Raw genomic sequence first — 17,438 nt, forward strand, 5'->3', positions numbered from 1 at the left:
ACCAGAATCAGATTTCCTATTATTAGAATTAAAAAAAATGTTGATCATTATTTTTAAATAAAGAATGCATCTGGAGTTACTGGTTTCAAACTGATAACTGATATCTGAAGCTTACCGATAATCACATGTGATAATTCAGTCAGGAGTGCCTCAGTAATCACTACAAAAGCTATTAAAATTGCATGACACATGAAGCTCAGTTGAGACTGGAGGCACGAGAAAGAATTTTGATGGCAGAGACTTGTGTTCATGTCCCAATTTTGATTATCAAAGTTTTTACATATTAATTATTTCTGAGACAGAAAACAGGTAAAGGAAGTGTGAAAGGTAAAATGTGATCGCTGATTCTTTCCTGATACCGGTACTGTAATCTGTATGATCTGCACAGGTCTGCTTGTTTGCTATCAGTAGTTATCTTGAGTCTTGGTGTTAACCCTCATTGACCATTGCTTCATTTTTTGCTTCTTAATATTTTAACAATATATGAAGAAAAAAAATGACAGTGACTAATAAGTGAATACATATGGGTATTGCATAAAAGTTGTCATTAATGCAACAATGAAAACAAGATAAGAAAGCATTTGGAAGAAGGTAGAGTAAATGATTTTAACTACCAATTGCTAATATGGCTTTGAAAACCCTCTGGATAAACTGCAGGTACAGTTCTAAAGAAGAAAATAAAAAGTGAATAGAGGCTTTTTTAAAAACAAGGACCCAATTGTAAAATTATTATTATTATTATTACTATTATTATTATATTTTTAACTCAGGCCTTTCCCATCCTGGTTCTTTCTGACCTGTTATTGGCCTTTCTGGACCATGCCTTTTTAACCCTGGCCTTTTCCATACTGGGCCTTTCTGATGCCTATTGTACAGTTTTGAACTAATATGGTGGCTGCTGGTTGCATTAAAGGGGTGGCCTTTCTTGTGAGGTACTTTTAAACACAAACTTGTCGGTGCCAGGGGATTCTGGCCATAAAAAGTGGGTGGCCACTGGTCAGGGGTGACCTTTATGAATGTGACTGCTGTATTACAATGATGTGAAGTCACAATCTCCGATAATCAGTTTGATTTTAAAAACCAGTATTCAACAGATTTATGTCTCTATGCCTTTAAGGAAACTATTAACTATTATGGTATGTAGAACATGGCAGCCTGGCATTTGCATGTTTTTTAGATGCTAGTAAGGCATTTGATAGGGTCAATCAATGGACACTATATAAAAGGTTGCTTGTCATTCAAAAACCTGTCTATATAGTTTATACTTTAGTTAACTGGTAAACAGTTCTACTACATGTGTTGGGGAAGAGTGATAACCAATGCTTTCCATGTAATCAATGGGGTGATGCAGGGAGGTATTCTTTCCCCTTTGTTATTTAACATATAGATAGATGAGTATATTATAAGATGGGACAAATTACTCTTTAAATGTCTGATATAATTTCATTCTTATCAATACCAGACACGGTCCATTGTAACTTTGTACATACAATATCTATGATCTATTAGGATTAAAATGCTTTTTTTATATGTATATTTTAATTTAGATGTACTGACCATGCAGTCTGAAATAAAGAATTTGTATCTTATCTTTTCTTTCTTATGGATTCAGTTTACCTTAACCCTGATGGGGATATATTTAGTTTTATAGCACATGATCCCACAGGGCTGTATTTTTAAGAAATGAAAATTGCATTCTCCTTTTAAATTGTATGTATTTTAATTAGACTTTGTGCATTTGATGGCGTGCTTTCTAATTTTGTCCATACAGCATGTATATCAGACTCATATTAACACCATTTTCAGGTTCAAAATCACTCACTGGTATTACCATTAACACTTTTCGAGTTCCAATAATCAGATATACTTCATAACTTTAAAAATTATTGTCATCATCACTATCATCAACCAGTATCTGCTGAATGAAATCATCACCTGAAGATGAACCATGCTGGGCATCAGCCATTTGGGTTTTCTAGATAGCCCGTATTTTGAATATGAATTTGTATTACTTCCTTGATGTAAGATTCAAACTACAACACAATGCTTGTTCCAAGGCAGAATGTGCCAAACAAATTTAGTTTAACAACTATTCATGTCAAGCTGAAGAACCCAGATGTGTAAATAGTTGCCTACCTTAAAAGCAGATGTCGCATCAGGTTCTATGATAACTCTACTGGCATCACTTATATCACTACAAGCACTTTAAGGGTGAATGGTTAAATAAAAATTGTATACTGTGCTGGTACATTTTCATGTGCATGACTCTAATTAATTTGTGGGAGTTCTCATGCAACACTGCTCTCCAAGTGCAATTCATACAAACTTTGCACAGCGCCTTGGCATCATGTCTATTTAAGTACTCTACAGATCAATTGATGACCGTTTTTGACAGAGGTGAGATGGCAGTGATCCGTAACGGTGAGCGCTTTAGACCACTCAGCCACTCAGGGCCCCACCATTTTTTGCACTGAATCAACTACATTAAGTTCTGATGGGTGGTTACTGTTTGCCCTGGACTGAATCAAATAATAACCACCAAGATATAAGTCAACAAAGAAACTTTGCATAAAAGTGGTTATTAAATGATGAGTAATGTGCTTCATTATTCATGTAGAACAAATTTGGAAGGTCTCTTTGATGCTGAACATGCTGGTGGAATAAGATATTAAGTACGGAACTGGTGGTGGTGGGGAACAGATTATGAACCAGGTCACTTTGTGTTAATTCACAGATGGTGAGTGAGTGTTGTCAATAGTCTTATTTTGCATTTAGTAACCAAAAAAAAATGATTGCCTGTACCTCAGCTTAAAGAATAACAAGGCAAGTGACTAATAATCATATATGAAGATTAAAATAACTTGCATATGATAAGCATCATTCTGTATCAATTCTCTATCTGTTGTATAAAAAAAATTACCAATGCATCGATATATCAATGAATCAATTCATCACAATATCATTCATATGTTCTGTTGGTATTTAGATATTTCCAGCTGATTGTTAAATCAGGGAACAATGTCATTATTGCATCATAATATTGTCCAATATTTTCTACAGTTTCTAGCTCAGTGCTATCCAGCTTGAATAAAAATGACATATAATGCAGCTCCTGTGGTGCTATTATGAATTCAATGGTTGAAGACATCTTTAATATCCTTTAAATAAGTCACTACATATAATTGGTGATTGCTTAAAAGGGGTAACCTCTAAAACAGTTCAACTGTATTTTATGCTGGTGCAAATTCAATTAAGAAAGCATAATTTAAGTAACATTTATGACTGTGTGTTGGCTTCAGCCTTTTAGAACCTGGACTCAGTTTCAATTACAAAAAGAAAAATCCTTAAAATGAGATTTTTATATAAAAAATCTCACTAATAAAACTCAAGAAAATATTGGAAATTTTCATCTGACGCAGAAATTAAAAAAACAAATAAAAACTATTTAGTAATTTCAGAAATGTAAATCTGGGAAGGTTATTCTTTAAGAAAAAAGTGGATAAATTTCTGAAATTTTCCCCAGCAATAAAATAAATAGTTCTTTAGACAAATCAAGACTGCATTTTAATCCTTGATATTTGTTACATGTTCAGTGGAAAATTTATTGCTGAAACCAAAGCAGTAAGAATATAATTATGACTTATAATCTGGAAAAGATTTTAAATGTTTAATGAAACAAAATAAAATTTCCACCTATATAATGTAACTGAAGGACAAAGCTTTATTTCAAACAGGAGCAATAATTCTTGTAAAAAAAAGTAAAAAGTGATGAAATCTAAACCTGAACAAGGTCTTTTTGATGTAAACTCTAACAGCAAATTCTGCTTCAATTCATGGTGTTAAAGTTATCGAGTGGAAAAATATTAATGACAGAATAAACATGGCATGATGGACATAATGGGTAACACTATCATTATGTCCCATCAATGACATGGCAGCGGCCAAAAAATATGGGTGGTTACCACTAAGTTTCACATGCTTGCATGCAGGATCAAACCCAGGACAGTTGAAATGAAAAGCAAGTCTGTTACCACTCCACTATCCAGACCATCTAAACTGCAAGTCAATACCGTAGAAGCTGCATACAGAACATCTGCAACCATGCTTCAAATCAAATTTGCACAATCCCCAAAATTTAGTATGTTTTTTTTCCCCAACGATTAACAAATTATTAGATGTGGAAATGTCTATACTGACGGTAAATGAAAGAGCAGTGATGCATTTAATCCCCAAAGCAAAATGATTTGTTTGCCTCATGAATGAAGATAATTGTGTTTTACATTACCTTTGGCATGCCGGGGTTATCCAGCCACTCCTGTGTTATGCTTTCTGTGCTAACTCCCTGAAGACTGAAAAAAGAGCCATGAAACCAAAATGAAATGATGATCTGCACTTAACAGAATGTTACATGCAATGCACACTTTAAACAAAACAAATTTCAAAAAGAAAAAAGTTGGATTTGTGCAATATACATAGCAAAATAATTTGTATCAATGGGCTCTACATTTTAGTCCATTTGGAACTAACATCAAATTAGTGTTTAACATTACATGTAACCTTGAGGCATGTCCTGAACTGATTGATTTCACATAGAGGTATTAATACCACATGGACAAATGAACAAATTCAGTCCTGAAGGTTATAATGTGTGCCACAAAGGGTATCCATGGTATACCTTACACATCTTGAAACCTTTCCAACAATTTTCCTAAACCAGTCCCAAATTCATTTGCTTAAGAAAATCTTTACTTTAAGTTTTATAATAGTCTGAAACATTACCATTACAGGTAAATTATTTTAATTAAACAAAACTTAATGCATCAAAATCCAAGTGCTGTGTTTCTAAATCTAATATATAACTCATATTATTATGTGCTCATATTTTATCCATTAACTTTACATTCTTAGATTTATATAGTATTTTTCCTAAGTTAATATTGCATGGCTTCATACTGCATGACACATGTGCCTACAAACAGTATAGTGTTTTAGGAACTACTTTGTAAACAAATCATGTACACGCATGTCATAGATGCCTTAGCTTTTGGCTGATTACATTTGTTTGTGAATGAACTAAACAAGTTGTTTTGTCTATTTGAAAGTAGAGATGATATGTTTAAGTTCACTCAGTCACATGATATTTGCAATGTCAACAACAAACATGAGACACAGTAATTGAAAATGCTATTTTCATCATTGAAACAGTTTTTTAGGAGAAATATTCATAACTTTTTGCAAACAGAATGGCTCAGACTGACCAGTGCTTTCTAGGGCCTAATATTAAAGCATAGAAAAGTGCACTGAGGCCATTAGGACTATCATTTATCTATTAAGATGTACCATTTTACAAGTCATTCAAAACACTAAATCTGAGGAAAAAAATGCAACTGAAAGCTTTGGTTGGAAACTAACTGCCTCAGAGCCAATAACCCAAGACAGCAAAAAAGTATTATTTCCACTGGCTAAAAGGGCTGTGATACTGCAGCTGCTTTGCAATTTTCCTCATTTTCTATTTTGATACAATGTTAGGCTAGCAATAGAAGATATGAACTATGATACAGGCCATAGCTGGGGTCCCTTCAACAGCAAGCATGCAAGTGACAGGACATAAATACATGTCTCCTTTAGCTGGTAATAAGAATGGTAACAAATATACTTACATTTATGCATCCTGAATTTCCTCAAAATGTACTTTCTTAGTTACCTCTGCAAATCTGAATGGCATTACCCATATCACAAAAAAATCTGATACACACCGAAATTGTACTGTAATTTGGAATACATTTCCAAATGAAATCACATTCTCCTGATTGCAATGAATTGACCCAATAAATCCAATCCATCAAAAGCAGAAAATCACACCAACTGAAAGTCTTTTCAATGTGCATATATGACTCTATATTTCAATCTTAAGTAGATCAAAATGATAATTTTTAAAATACTAATGTCAAGCATGCAACACTCTGTACTGATGAATCTACTGTTGTGTATTTATTTTGAAATACAGCATAAATTAATTACCTTGTTTCTTTATCATTAAGCCTTAGATAGGAAAATGAAATGAGTATATAAATTGCTGTATTTGTACGGGAAAATATGAACTTATTTTTTCAGACCAATACTGCAGTATTACTCAGAAAAAAACTTGTTCATATTTTCCCATACGAATGCAATAACCTATATATACAGAACAAAATGAAATGCCCTGGCCAGAATGAAGAAAGAAAAAGATACTAACAACAATAGCTAACTTTAATTCTTATCTTCCAAGACTTATTTTTGGGCCTGCTCAAATAAAACTCACCATGTGACTTTGCTGGAAATGCATTATATAGGTGTTACTTATTACTTAGATAGAAACTTTGCTGTTCACCAATTATCAAGTAATTTTTTTTTTATAGTACTGTGGAATAAAACAATGCTTTTGTGTGAAATTCTAAAGTATAGTTTTCTGTCTGAAAAAATGAATTTTTTTATATAAAAAAATTAGTTTGAGACGGAACTTGAAGGGATAATACTAACACTTAAATAATAGCAAACCTAGAACCAAAAATGACATATTTTCTGTTAATTTTAATAATTAATTACTAATGTTTACTTTTTTCACAAGTCATTATATCACCTTTGAATGCTTTTCTATAGAATTTCATAAAGATATGGTCACCATGTTAATCATAAAAAAAAACAATGTATGACGAGAGACATTAGAATTTCTGATTATCAGAGAGGCCTAATTTTTCTAGTAAAAAACGTTTCTTTGACAACACTTACTGAATCACAAGTTAAGAACTACTAGCACCTCACAAATCCTGCTTTTCCAGGCTAAATCCATTTAGCTGAAAAACTAAAAGTTATCTACCCAACCAGATGGCAGTTAGACTGATCTGCCATTGATACTGGGTTTGGCACCAAATTCCATGAATTTTTCTGTTACTACTTGAGCAGAAGGAATGCATTCTATATGCTGCTGCATGGAGGCTGTGAGGATGTGTATGTGTTATTGAAGAAACATTTTACTAGAAAAACATAGTTTTTCTTCAAATCCATTACCCGATCATATCTTAGGAGAATAGGTAAGAGGTGGATGGGGATATGTACCCTTAACCCAGAGAGACTATCTCAAGTCATTTACGGTATCTGAGACAGCTTCTAGATAATCAAAACAGAGAACAGATTCCACATTTTGGGGAGCAGCTTTGAAAGAGAAAAACTTTTCCTCCCTCAAATCCAGCAAACATCATTAGGCCACATCCTCAAGAAGCTAGCAATTGATGAAGTAAGCAGCCCAAAATGTTAGTAACTCTGCCAGACTGTGGGAACTGCTCCATGCTAAATCTTCAATAACAATATTTAGACTCTGCTTTTCATGAATTGTATATTTTCCTGAATATATTTGCCCCAAGGTTTATGAAAAGAGACAAGCTAATAAAGTGGTATTTCTCAGATTCAACAATGTCCACCATTACTTAACTATGACAGGTTCACTTATAGCTCCAAACCTTTTCTCTTTTGTGAAGAAAATAATGTACACACAACAGTTAAAATATTTGTGTTACCAATTCTATTCTAAAAACACAAATTGCTATTTACACAAGTTTAAGTTTCGAAACACAAGTTTTTTTTTTTTTATCATCAAGGAATAAGTTGTGGAAATCACAGTAATAGTTACTCCCTTACTCAGGAAAAAGATAATAATGGTCAATCAGCAATCAAAACACATGCCTGTGAATGTGCAAGAGTTTGTCATTGCAACTGATATCAATACCAAGTATATGATGGCTTGAAGTCTACATTTCACCTTGAGTTAAAAAGTAACACTACAACTAACTTGGCCAAGGCAAGGGGGAATATCAAAACAGACAGACATTCAATGTTCCTCTAAAAATATCGCTTTCCAAACAGAAGAAGGCAAAGTTTATTTTTTAGACAACTTAGTCGCCCACTTTGCCTGGTAGCCTGACCCTTGATTTCCAAGGAATTTGAAAGATTACGCAGAAAATCACTGAATATTTATCAGAAAATGGTTCACCTTGGTGCATGGGGCATATGAGATGCAGACTGTCATTATTGTGAAAGGATCTAGAAGGGAAGTCATGGAATATTTAGAATCATATTTCATATATCAATACACAAAACTGTTTATCAATGAAGATACGGCCACAATTTTTGCAAGTGGATCCTGGTACAGAATTTTTTTGATCCACTGCTGCATTATTAACCAATTACTGTTTACAATTACATGTTGGACATGTCAGCGGTCATTATGACCAGGCTATTGTGGAATGTTTTAACTGCATACTCAAGAAATGGTTTATTTGAACATCAGTATGCACAGGAATTGTTAATGACGCCATAGTGGTCTCAGTGGGGTAACATGACTACTGCCAGCCATAGCAGCACTAAAGAACAAAATCACATGCACAACTGGATTAAAACCAGCAAGTGCAATTTGGCAAAAGTTTTACTTTTATTCAGAAAATGATTTCAAGGTCGGCACAATTACAAACACTGGGAGACAAATTTGTTTGGTATCTGCATGCACCTGTAGAGTTTGAAGGTGGAAAATGTGCTACTGACCCAGTATGGTCCATCAATGTTTACTATCTCAGAACAGATTGATACTTCAAGACAACCAACACATAATTGATTAGGACCATCACAAGGTGGGCCAAGCATTTGTGTGAGAGAAATTGCAAGTTGTTCAAGTGAATATGGAACTGCCACCAACATTTGCTTTAACATGCTAATGCACTAAAAAAGATGTGTCATTCACAATAGCATTGTGGCCAAATGCATAGGTAGGGATTCCATTGGAGAGCATACATCACTTGGTGAATGGCAACAAGTCCACCATCAAATGTAGAGTCATCGATGAGTCTTCAAAGTTTGTCTTGTTCACTATCATGCACACTGTTGACTTAAATTTATCTGCACAGATTATCCATGGTTTTTCAAAACACAGAATTGTTCATGAGCTTGAAAAGGTCCTTCTCAAACTCATTGGTGGCCTTAGTTCTGAGATCTGTATTCATCTGGATACATGGAGCCATCCATGTGTGCTATTAAAATTCAAGGACTCAATGGGTCATAGTGATACCCATACCCAATCGCTGATACAGCTTAAGGCTTTCTGCATGCAGTACATATTAAATGGTTTTTATCCTAAGACTTGGTACATCATTTTTTGCATTCAGTAAATTTGTGACAAGATTTATCAATGATCGAGCACTGATATGGAGACAAACACAGACAAAGCTTCTGATGCCAGCAGATAATTGTTGATTGTCTCATGTAAATGTTCAGGGTACAGTAGATCAACTTCAAAGAAGTATCTATGGTCACTGTTGAAGATGTTGTAATTGCACATGTTTTGTATGTCAATGTGTGTGTGGTCAATCCACTGAAACAACCAACCAGCAATGGATGCATCATTACCCACTCACAGAGGTTAGTGGTGTTGACGTACATGATGTGACTCTTGGGGGCATTAGAGTCATACCTGTCCATGTCTGCATTGTTGGCATGTGCATATCTGTGAATCACCATCGAAATCCCACCATGATGAGATTTCTCAATAAACAGATGTTTGTCAATATAGGTGAACAATTCCATCTCCATTTTGGTTTTGGACAACAATGCAGACCATTCCCGGTGATGATAAGGAAATGAGCTTGTACACATACATGGAGGTGTCATGAAATTTCTTAAATACATCAGCAAGCAACAGCAACACATCAGTGCACAGATACAGATATCCATGTTTTTGTTGTTGTTGTAGTAGGGTTTAACGCCATTTTTCAGCACACGATAGGCTATACATGGCGGCCAGTATAATTGGTGGAGGAAGAACCCGGGAAAACCCCGGAAAGAACCACCGACCCACGAGAAGCTACTGGCAAGCTTTCTCACATACCCACATTGGCTGAATCCGAGACTCGAACCCACGCAGACAGAGGTGAGATGGCAGTGATCCGTAACGGAGAGCGCTTTAGACCACTCGGCCACTCGGGGGCCCCCATGTTTTTGCAATCAAACCTTGTCTGTGTGCTTGTGTTCTTTTTCTGTATGTCTTCTCAATCCCATGACTTGCAAAAGGCTTTGGCTGGTGGCAAATGAGTTTTGGCAAACTTGATCCAGTCATTCATGTACTTGTATAGAAACACACCTTTTCTCGTTAGCAGGTCTGTCGTGGCTGGATGGTATCAACAAGTGGTTGCAAAGTTTCCTGCTGCTAGGACAAATTTATAACCTACAATGAATCAATAGACTGTAATTGTCCAAGTCTAAACATCATGCATTTTTCCACGCTGATGCCAAGGCAAATGCTTGTACTAATAGGTGACAATCATACCCATGTATGTTATGAAACACCACTGGGATTTTTGTTTTGTTGGGACAAATTCTTAATTGTAAATTAAATATGTTGTATACTGCTCCTCTGTAAGCACCAGTGGTATGACAGTGATCTTAGACTTTGGCATCAGTGGAAGTAAAAGCTACTACACAGATCCAGCAATGAGTAGCTGTGGAATGTTATCACCAGTCATAATCATAACTGCTGGTGAATAGAGCTTTATCAAATCCATTTTGCTGTAACCTTGAACGATTTAAGAAACACCTTAACTGAGTCTTTACCATGATACAAAACTGGTGGTTCAGTTGCCCATCACATCTAATTACTATGTAACAAAATTGGCATAGTTGTTGGTCAGCAATTTGTATTGTTTTATGGTCATTATTTCTACTAGCAATAGCAGATGCATGATGTTTTTGTTTATCCTTAATAAGATGGCAGTGTGTTTCATCATCAGTATTGCAACAGTGTTTTCATCCTCAAAACAGCACTGATTTTCTCCACACATCTACTATCACAAGTATGTCAGCTTTTCTTGTACCTCTTCATGTTTTTATAGTATGCTGACGGGTAAATTGTTTCAGTTGTTGTACAGTTGCTTTTATATTAACAACTGGTAGTGGATTAGTGATCAGTGGTGGAGCATGTTGATTTAGTGCAAATATGGGTCTCAGTAAATTCAAATATGTCAGCTTTTTTCATACAACTTGGTATTCATATTCCATGATGCTGTGTGATTTGTTTTAGCTGATGTACAGTTGGCATGTTTATATACAGAGAAAACTTTCTCTAATTAAAACATCTGTCCATAACTTATTTTAATTTTTGTGCTGTATCAGGATCAGAGACTATAATTGCTTTGATCCTAGCTATTATTTTATTTATTTCTGTACCTACAGAGACTATGATTGCTTTGATCCTAGCTATTATTTCATTTATTTCTGTACCTATTTGCTCAGTCACAGGCAGTAGTGTCAGATTGGGTGTTTTGGTTTCTTCTGCCTGGGTTTTACATGCCTTGTAATATTCATGAACAGATCGACATGGTCTGCAGAACTGATTGTTAGCCATTATATACCACAGTCATTCTTTAATATAACAGAAAATCTATCAGTTTGAGCTATAATTATATCTGCATCAGTTACAAGGCTTGATTATCAATCAAAACTGGGCTTGAGTAATGAAAACTTACATAGCTTAATAATTATCGATCGATTCAGTACTGCTTGCTTTCTAATTAGCTGTATACAGCCTAAAGAATATGTTTATGTTTTGATTACATTTGTAAATTAATCATCCACAGGTTGTGCATTTCTGTATTTTGCTTGCATGCCAAATGATGGGGGTATAGAGGCTGTGGCTTTGGGCCAGACCCAAAGGGGGAAAAAGCCATAATGCCCACTCTGACCCTAACAGTCTCTCCCATGGTCTAAATCTGTAATACAAAAAAAAAAGAGCAGACAATATATACAGGTGTGGCATGTCATTTATCCTGCTTTATAAACTTCAGTGTCCTTGCAGAGCTACACATTATCACAATTTCCAGTAAAAGGCCAGTGTATGTAAAATTAATCCAAGTAGCTGGTCTGTAATTCTGATATGCAAGATGGTAACTGAGACTGTTTCTTTGCTCTCTATCTCATTCCCCAGCAAGTGAAAGTGTCAAAACTTAGCGTATAAACTGATGACATCCTTGTCCCTCAAGGTACATTCATGTGCTTCCCCTTTAGTACCCAGAGTACTGCCATCAATTGATTTGTGTCCACAATATCAAATCTGACAAGCGTTCATAGATTTGCAACCAGAGTAAGCTATACATGTAGAGTGGTTGTGAGTATGATCTTGCCCTAAATCTGTAAGACAATATAGAGCAGACAAGAAATACAGGTGCAGTACAGCATACATCCTACTTTATGTACTTCAGAATGTACATATGGAGCTACACATTATGACACATACCTTTCAAAGGTTGCATATGGCCACCCATAAAGGTAGAGCATCATAGTGTTGCTTTTATTACTTACGAAGAGGTTGCTAAATTATCAATTCAAAAAGTTTCCTTAAGGAAAGGCCAGTTGACTAATCATACAGGTAAAATCAGTGAAGCATCAATTATGGTAGCTATAAATTGGATGTTATGCTTATACAATGCATAGAAAACTTACCTTAATGTATCTGACCACAGTGAAAAATATTCAGTAATATAAATGAATTTTCTATAGTACTGTTAACACCCTAAGGTCTTAAACTAAATGACAGAAAATAGCGAAACCCAGCATGAAATTCAAAATGGCCAGAGAACAGAGGGTTGTTTTATTCCATGTGGATTTAAAAGTCACCAAACATAGGATTTGATCCAGAAACAGTATGTACATATTGCCAAAAGAATCCTACAGCCAATGGCAGCTCAGTAGTCATGAGAAATACCAGCAAGTGTATAAAATATACACCAATTTGTGCTGACAAAAGTAGCTTCAGATTTGTGCAGGTTTTAATGAATAGGCAATATCAGCCCCTAAACTACCAGTAAATGACATTATAGGTGTGGGGCTGACTTATCAGCCTACTGCCTGGGAAGCCAAGCCATGGGGGCTGAGGTACCATTTCATTTTTTCCATATTTTTTAAAAATAAACAGATTTTTCATTTAAATACATTTAGTTATTATTCTCATGACTATTAATACATTTAAAAAAGAAACAGTTTGTAGACGGGTGTTTCTCAAGGGTTGGTGGGTGCTGAAAAATGTGCACACCTGGGTCACCTTTTGGCCCTGCACAAACAAGCAATGGCCCTGGATGCCAATCTATCATCAATGATACTTTCTATTGTAACTTAGTTTACATCAAATTCCAAATAGCCTCTTCCAAGTAACTATTTAATTATAGCTAGCAAAGACATTGGTTGGCAGTTCATTTGTATTTTAAATATGTTATAAATCCTCCTGGCTGTTGGCAGACAAGAGGAGCTCGGCCATTCTTCAAAGCACAAAACAATAATAATGAATGGTTTGTTTAAACTAAATCAAAGGGTGTGACTGCAACAGTCATATGACACTGAATATTTTTTTTAAAAAATATATGAGAGTAATAGATCTTAGCAGCAAAAGGGTTTTGGCCTCAGCTGAATGCTATACATATTACGTGAATCAGTAAATTTAATCATACCAATGTAATTAATACAAAATCATCTGTAGTAAGAACACTCCCAAGGGTGCACAACTCTCTGATTCTCAATAATACATTTTTACTCCATTTATTGGGTTTTAAAATCTTGTGGAACCCTGACATAAAGCCTACTCATAGGACCAAACCAAAAACTGTTTTGTACTTTATGTAGTACAAAGTGTCATAGCTATTCATTAACAGAGACAACTGGGAGCTTCAAAAATGCAGATCTGTCATCCAAAGCTGATGATAAAGATTTGAATTATCTGCAAAATCTATTATCAACAGCTGCATCCAATATTTCACTAGAGTGGCAATCAACCAATTTGGAGTACTAATAAAAAACACTATGCATAAAATCAGATCATAACATAATGCGCATCTACAGTGTAATACTCTGAAACAGAAACTATTGTGGGTATGTCTGAAAAATATTTTGATCAGCCAATCAAAATATGGCTGCCATAATTAACAATTTCTAACAGCAAACTGATTTCATTTGACCTCATGGCAGAAATCTGAAGTGTCTTTTATATATAAAATTAATTAGTGTGTAAAACATTTATTTTTATTACTTGGAAAAAATTTAGAAAAAATGATTAGCATTGTGCTATTTTCAACCTGATCACTATCTACCGCGTATATATCTGATTCAGTTCCCTACAGCCTTGGCTGAAGTACTGATGCATTAAAATTTGATTTTTATGACAACTGATACACTAATTATACAGATGTGAGTGCTGGAAATGTGAGATTAAAAATTGCTTTAATCCCTTCTAGCTAGGTTTGAAAATATTCTATTTCCCAATACACTGGATGTTACTTTCTACATCAATACAGTTAAAACCATTTTTTTGATGGCATAACATTTGAAAATAAAAAAAACAAACAAACAATGGTTCCATGCAAAACTAAGTCTCTAATCTCCATCTTTTATTCACCTTAGCCTAACACCCTTCTGTTGGCAACTAAAACCTCAATTCCCTATCATGCCAAATAAGTGTAGAATTATATACATTTATGATGGAATTATTATAAAATTTCTCCAGGGGATAATGAAAGAACCAGTGGCCAAAGCTGGCTGCATAAATTACCTGATTGCATAAGGTAATTCCTCTTATAATCAGTGTATAAAACCAAACAGAATATATATATATATATATGCATATGTGTGTGCGTGTGTGTATATATATATGTGCGTGTATATATACATATATATATATATATATAAAGTTGCAAACTCTAAGTCTTAAAGTAAGAAAAGAAAAGAGTGAAAACAAAAATGTTTTTGCAAAATTAAACAAATAATTTATTTCTTTAGAATATAAAGTGAAAACTTAGAAAGAACTTAAGAGTATTAAATACTCTGTCAATTAAATCCCAAATAGTCCTAAAAGTTCCATCACAAGTTCAAATGTATAGAGTTCCAAATGAATTCCAGTGGTATTCCGAATGAATTCCAGTTTTGAATGTATTGATGTGCAAACAACCTTGAATATGCAAATGTTCCAACAGTTTTGATGTATCAAAATGATCCAAAATGTCCTTGAATGAACTCACAATAACCCAAAATGGTGATTTAGTCCCAAAACATTGATCACTTTTTAAATTCAGTGAATAATTTAAATAGATAAATACTCTCAAATGAAAACTGAAGAAAAAAAGAAGACCGATTACACTTTGGATGTTAAGATAGGAATGACTAATTTCCAATGTAAACAACTTTATATACCTCTCCACTTGACTGTGTCACAATTACCATTTTCTGAAAATACTCTGTCATCATAATGGACTGCTCCGGTGGTCTAGTGGTTAGAGCATCTGCCTCGGATGCAGTAGGTTGCAAGTTTGAACCCTGGCCAAGTCATACCAAAGACTTATAAAAAATGGTAATAACAGCTGCCTCGCAAGTCATTCAGCATTAAGAAATCAGTGTTAGAACTGGTCGACCTGGTGTCAGGATAATGTGACTGGGTGGGACATCATGCTACATGTCTTTGGCATGATGCCCTAGTGCTAGACATTACTATAAACTGCCACACTGCAGATATTGTAGCGATACGACTGAATTTTTTTAAAAGCTGTGAAATAAATCCAAATCACACACACGCAGAGTAATGGAAAATTACACCAGACTGTAAACAAACTTTATTTCTGGAGCCATGATTGAAATGTATACCATGTTTTATAAAGTCTCAAATGAATTGGAAGATATTAATCAGACAAAAGTATGAAATTTGTATAGATGGGCACAGTTTGTAATACAAATATAGATAATTCTTAAAATGCTGATCAAACCTACATTTTTTACAGAACAAAGTGTCTACTTATGATACAAAAGCATACCAAGTTTCATGAAGATATCTCAAAGGATTCAGAAGATATTAAGTAATTTGTAACGGTGAAACATTTTGTAGAGATAATTCTACTGTGCATTCTGTCATGGTCAGCATGGCACGTAACCATTAAGACTGATGTACTGACTAGGCTCACTACAGCTTGGCAACTTGTAATAATTAACCTCTCCTGTTAGGAAGCATGAATTGAACTTTAATTAGGACGCAGTTAATGGTTAGAAAGAGACAGAATGCAATGTTAATGCAAGGTCAATATTAGTAAACATCAGGAAAATATCAGGAAATTTTGGACCATTTGAAACAGGTGTCATAAAATGACATTTTCTGAATAGGTATTAATAAAGGCACTCAATAGAGAAATTATTCTGACTTTGATTCAATAAAACTTTGGTGGTTAAGGAAGTAGCCAAGCTAAACAAGGGGGTGTCTGTTCCCAGATGGAATTCAGGCTTTTAATAAATTCCACTTCTGAAATTAATCAGTGTAAATTTCGGAGGTGAGCCAGAATTTAGCACCAGGAAATATAAGATTTCTTATTAAATTGTCTAAGAACACATGTTGGAAAGTGAGGGACATGAAGGGAGAGAGATTCGACTTCATAGGGAGGTGTGTTGGAAAGTGAGGGACATAAAGGGAAAGAGATTCACCTTCATAGGGAGGTGTAAGTCTAGAATAAATCACAAGGTTAGTCTCATTTACATACAATGTATGTTCCTTGATGTAAGTTTGTAATTATTTGTTGAATCTATTTATTTAAACTCATACTTCAATTTTTACTTGAGTTCAAAAGTTAACTGATTGCATGCATTTTGTCTCTAATGCAATAAGACTCGTGTATGATATGAATGAGCACGGATTTAGTTGTTTTGTATGTAACAGAAATCATGTGTCATAACAATTTCATGCATTTCTTCGGGTACGCATTGTGAGAATTAATTTATTGGTCTGAAATGAAGTATGCTGAGAACTGATTTTTCTATGTTTTGAAATATATGTCAATGAATCACTATTGAACAAGGTAACTTAGTTAGCACCAGAAGTTTAGTTCATTAATTCACGTGTATTTACATTGTGAATTCTCTTCAATTGAGAATGGAGGAGTGTGTACCGACTGACATAGTTTAATTGGTAATTTATAGTTAACAGCTGGAGGTGGGGGCGGTAATAGTATCTAAGCAGACTAATTATGCCATAGTCCCAGTAGGAATGAGCCATTAGAAAATATATAAATTCACGTTAATAGGCTAATGAGCATGTATTAGGTTGTGAAACGACCATAGCTAATTTCGAATTTCGATAAGATGATACCTGGTGCAAAATAAGGTGGAAATATTTGTTGATCACAAAAGAAAAATCTAATATGTATTTAAGTTGGGGACTATATTTTTATTTGAAGGAAAATACCTCCATACCTGACTGCACAGTGGAAAGGGAGTGGAGTCTGCAACCAAGAGGTTGATGACATGAAGAGGCAAGAGAGAGAGGAGGAAAAAGAAATATGGAAATCTGACATATCACCAACTGTGATTTGGAAAAGACCAGAAGCACCTGGTGATGCTGA

General features: G+C 34.6%; 1 protein-coding gene across 3 annotated transcripts in view; it reads right to left on the reverse strand.

The window, feature by feature from the left end:
* Positions 1-17,438, reverse strand: part of LOC149806892 (uncharacterized) — a 227,810-nt gene that overhangs the window by 94,477 nt on the left and 115,895 nt on the right. For all 3 annotated transcript variants that reach the window (XR_016421237.1, XM_089959185.1, XM_089959176.1), the window contains one exon: positions 4,286-4,349. Coding sequence is in view for 2 of the 3 variants with exons in the window: in XM_089959185.1 (XP_089815311.1) it covers positions 4,286-4,349 (64 nt within the window). In the remaining variant the exon portion in view is untranslated. The remainder of the gene's footprint in view (positions 1-4,285; positions 4,350-17,438) is intronic.

Source organism: Sinohyriopsis cumingii, chromosome 1, assembly GCF_028554795.1.
Source record: "Sinohyriopsis cumingii isolate HCF-2022 chromosome 1, ASM2855479v2, whole genome shotgun sequence".
NCBI classification, from domain to species: Eukaryota; Metazoa; Mollusca; class Bivalvia; order Unionida; family Unionidae; genus Sinohyriopsis; species Sinohyriopsis cumingii.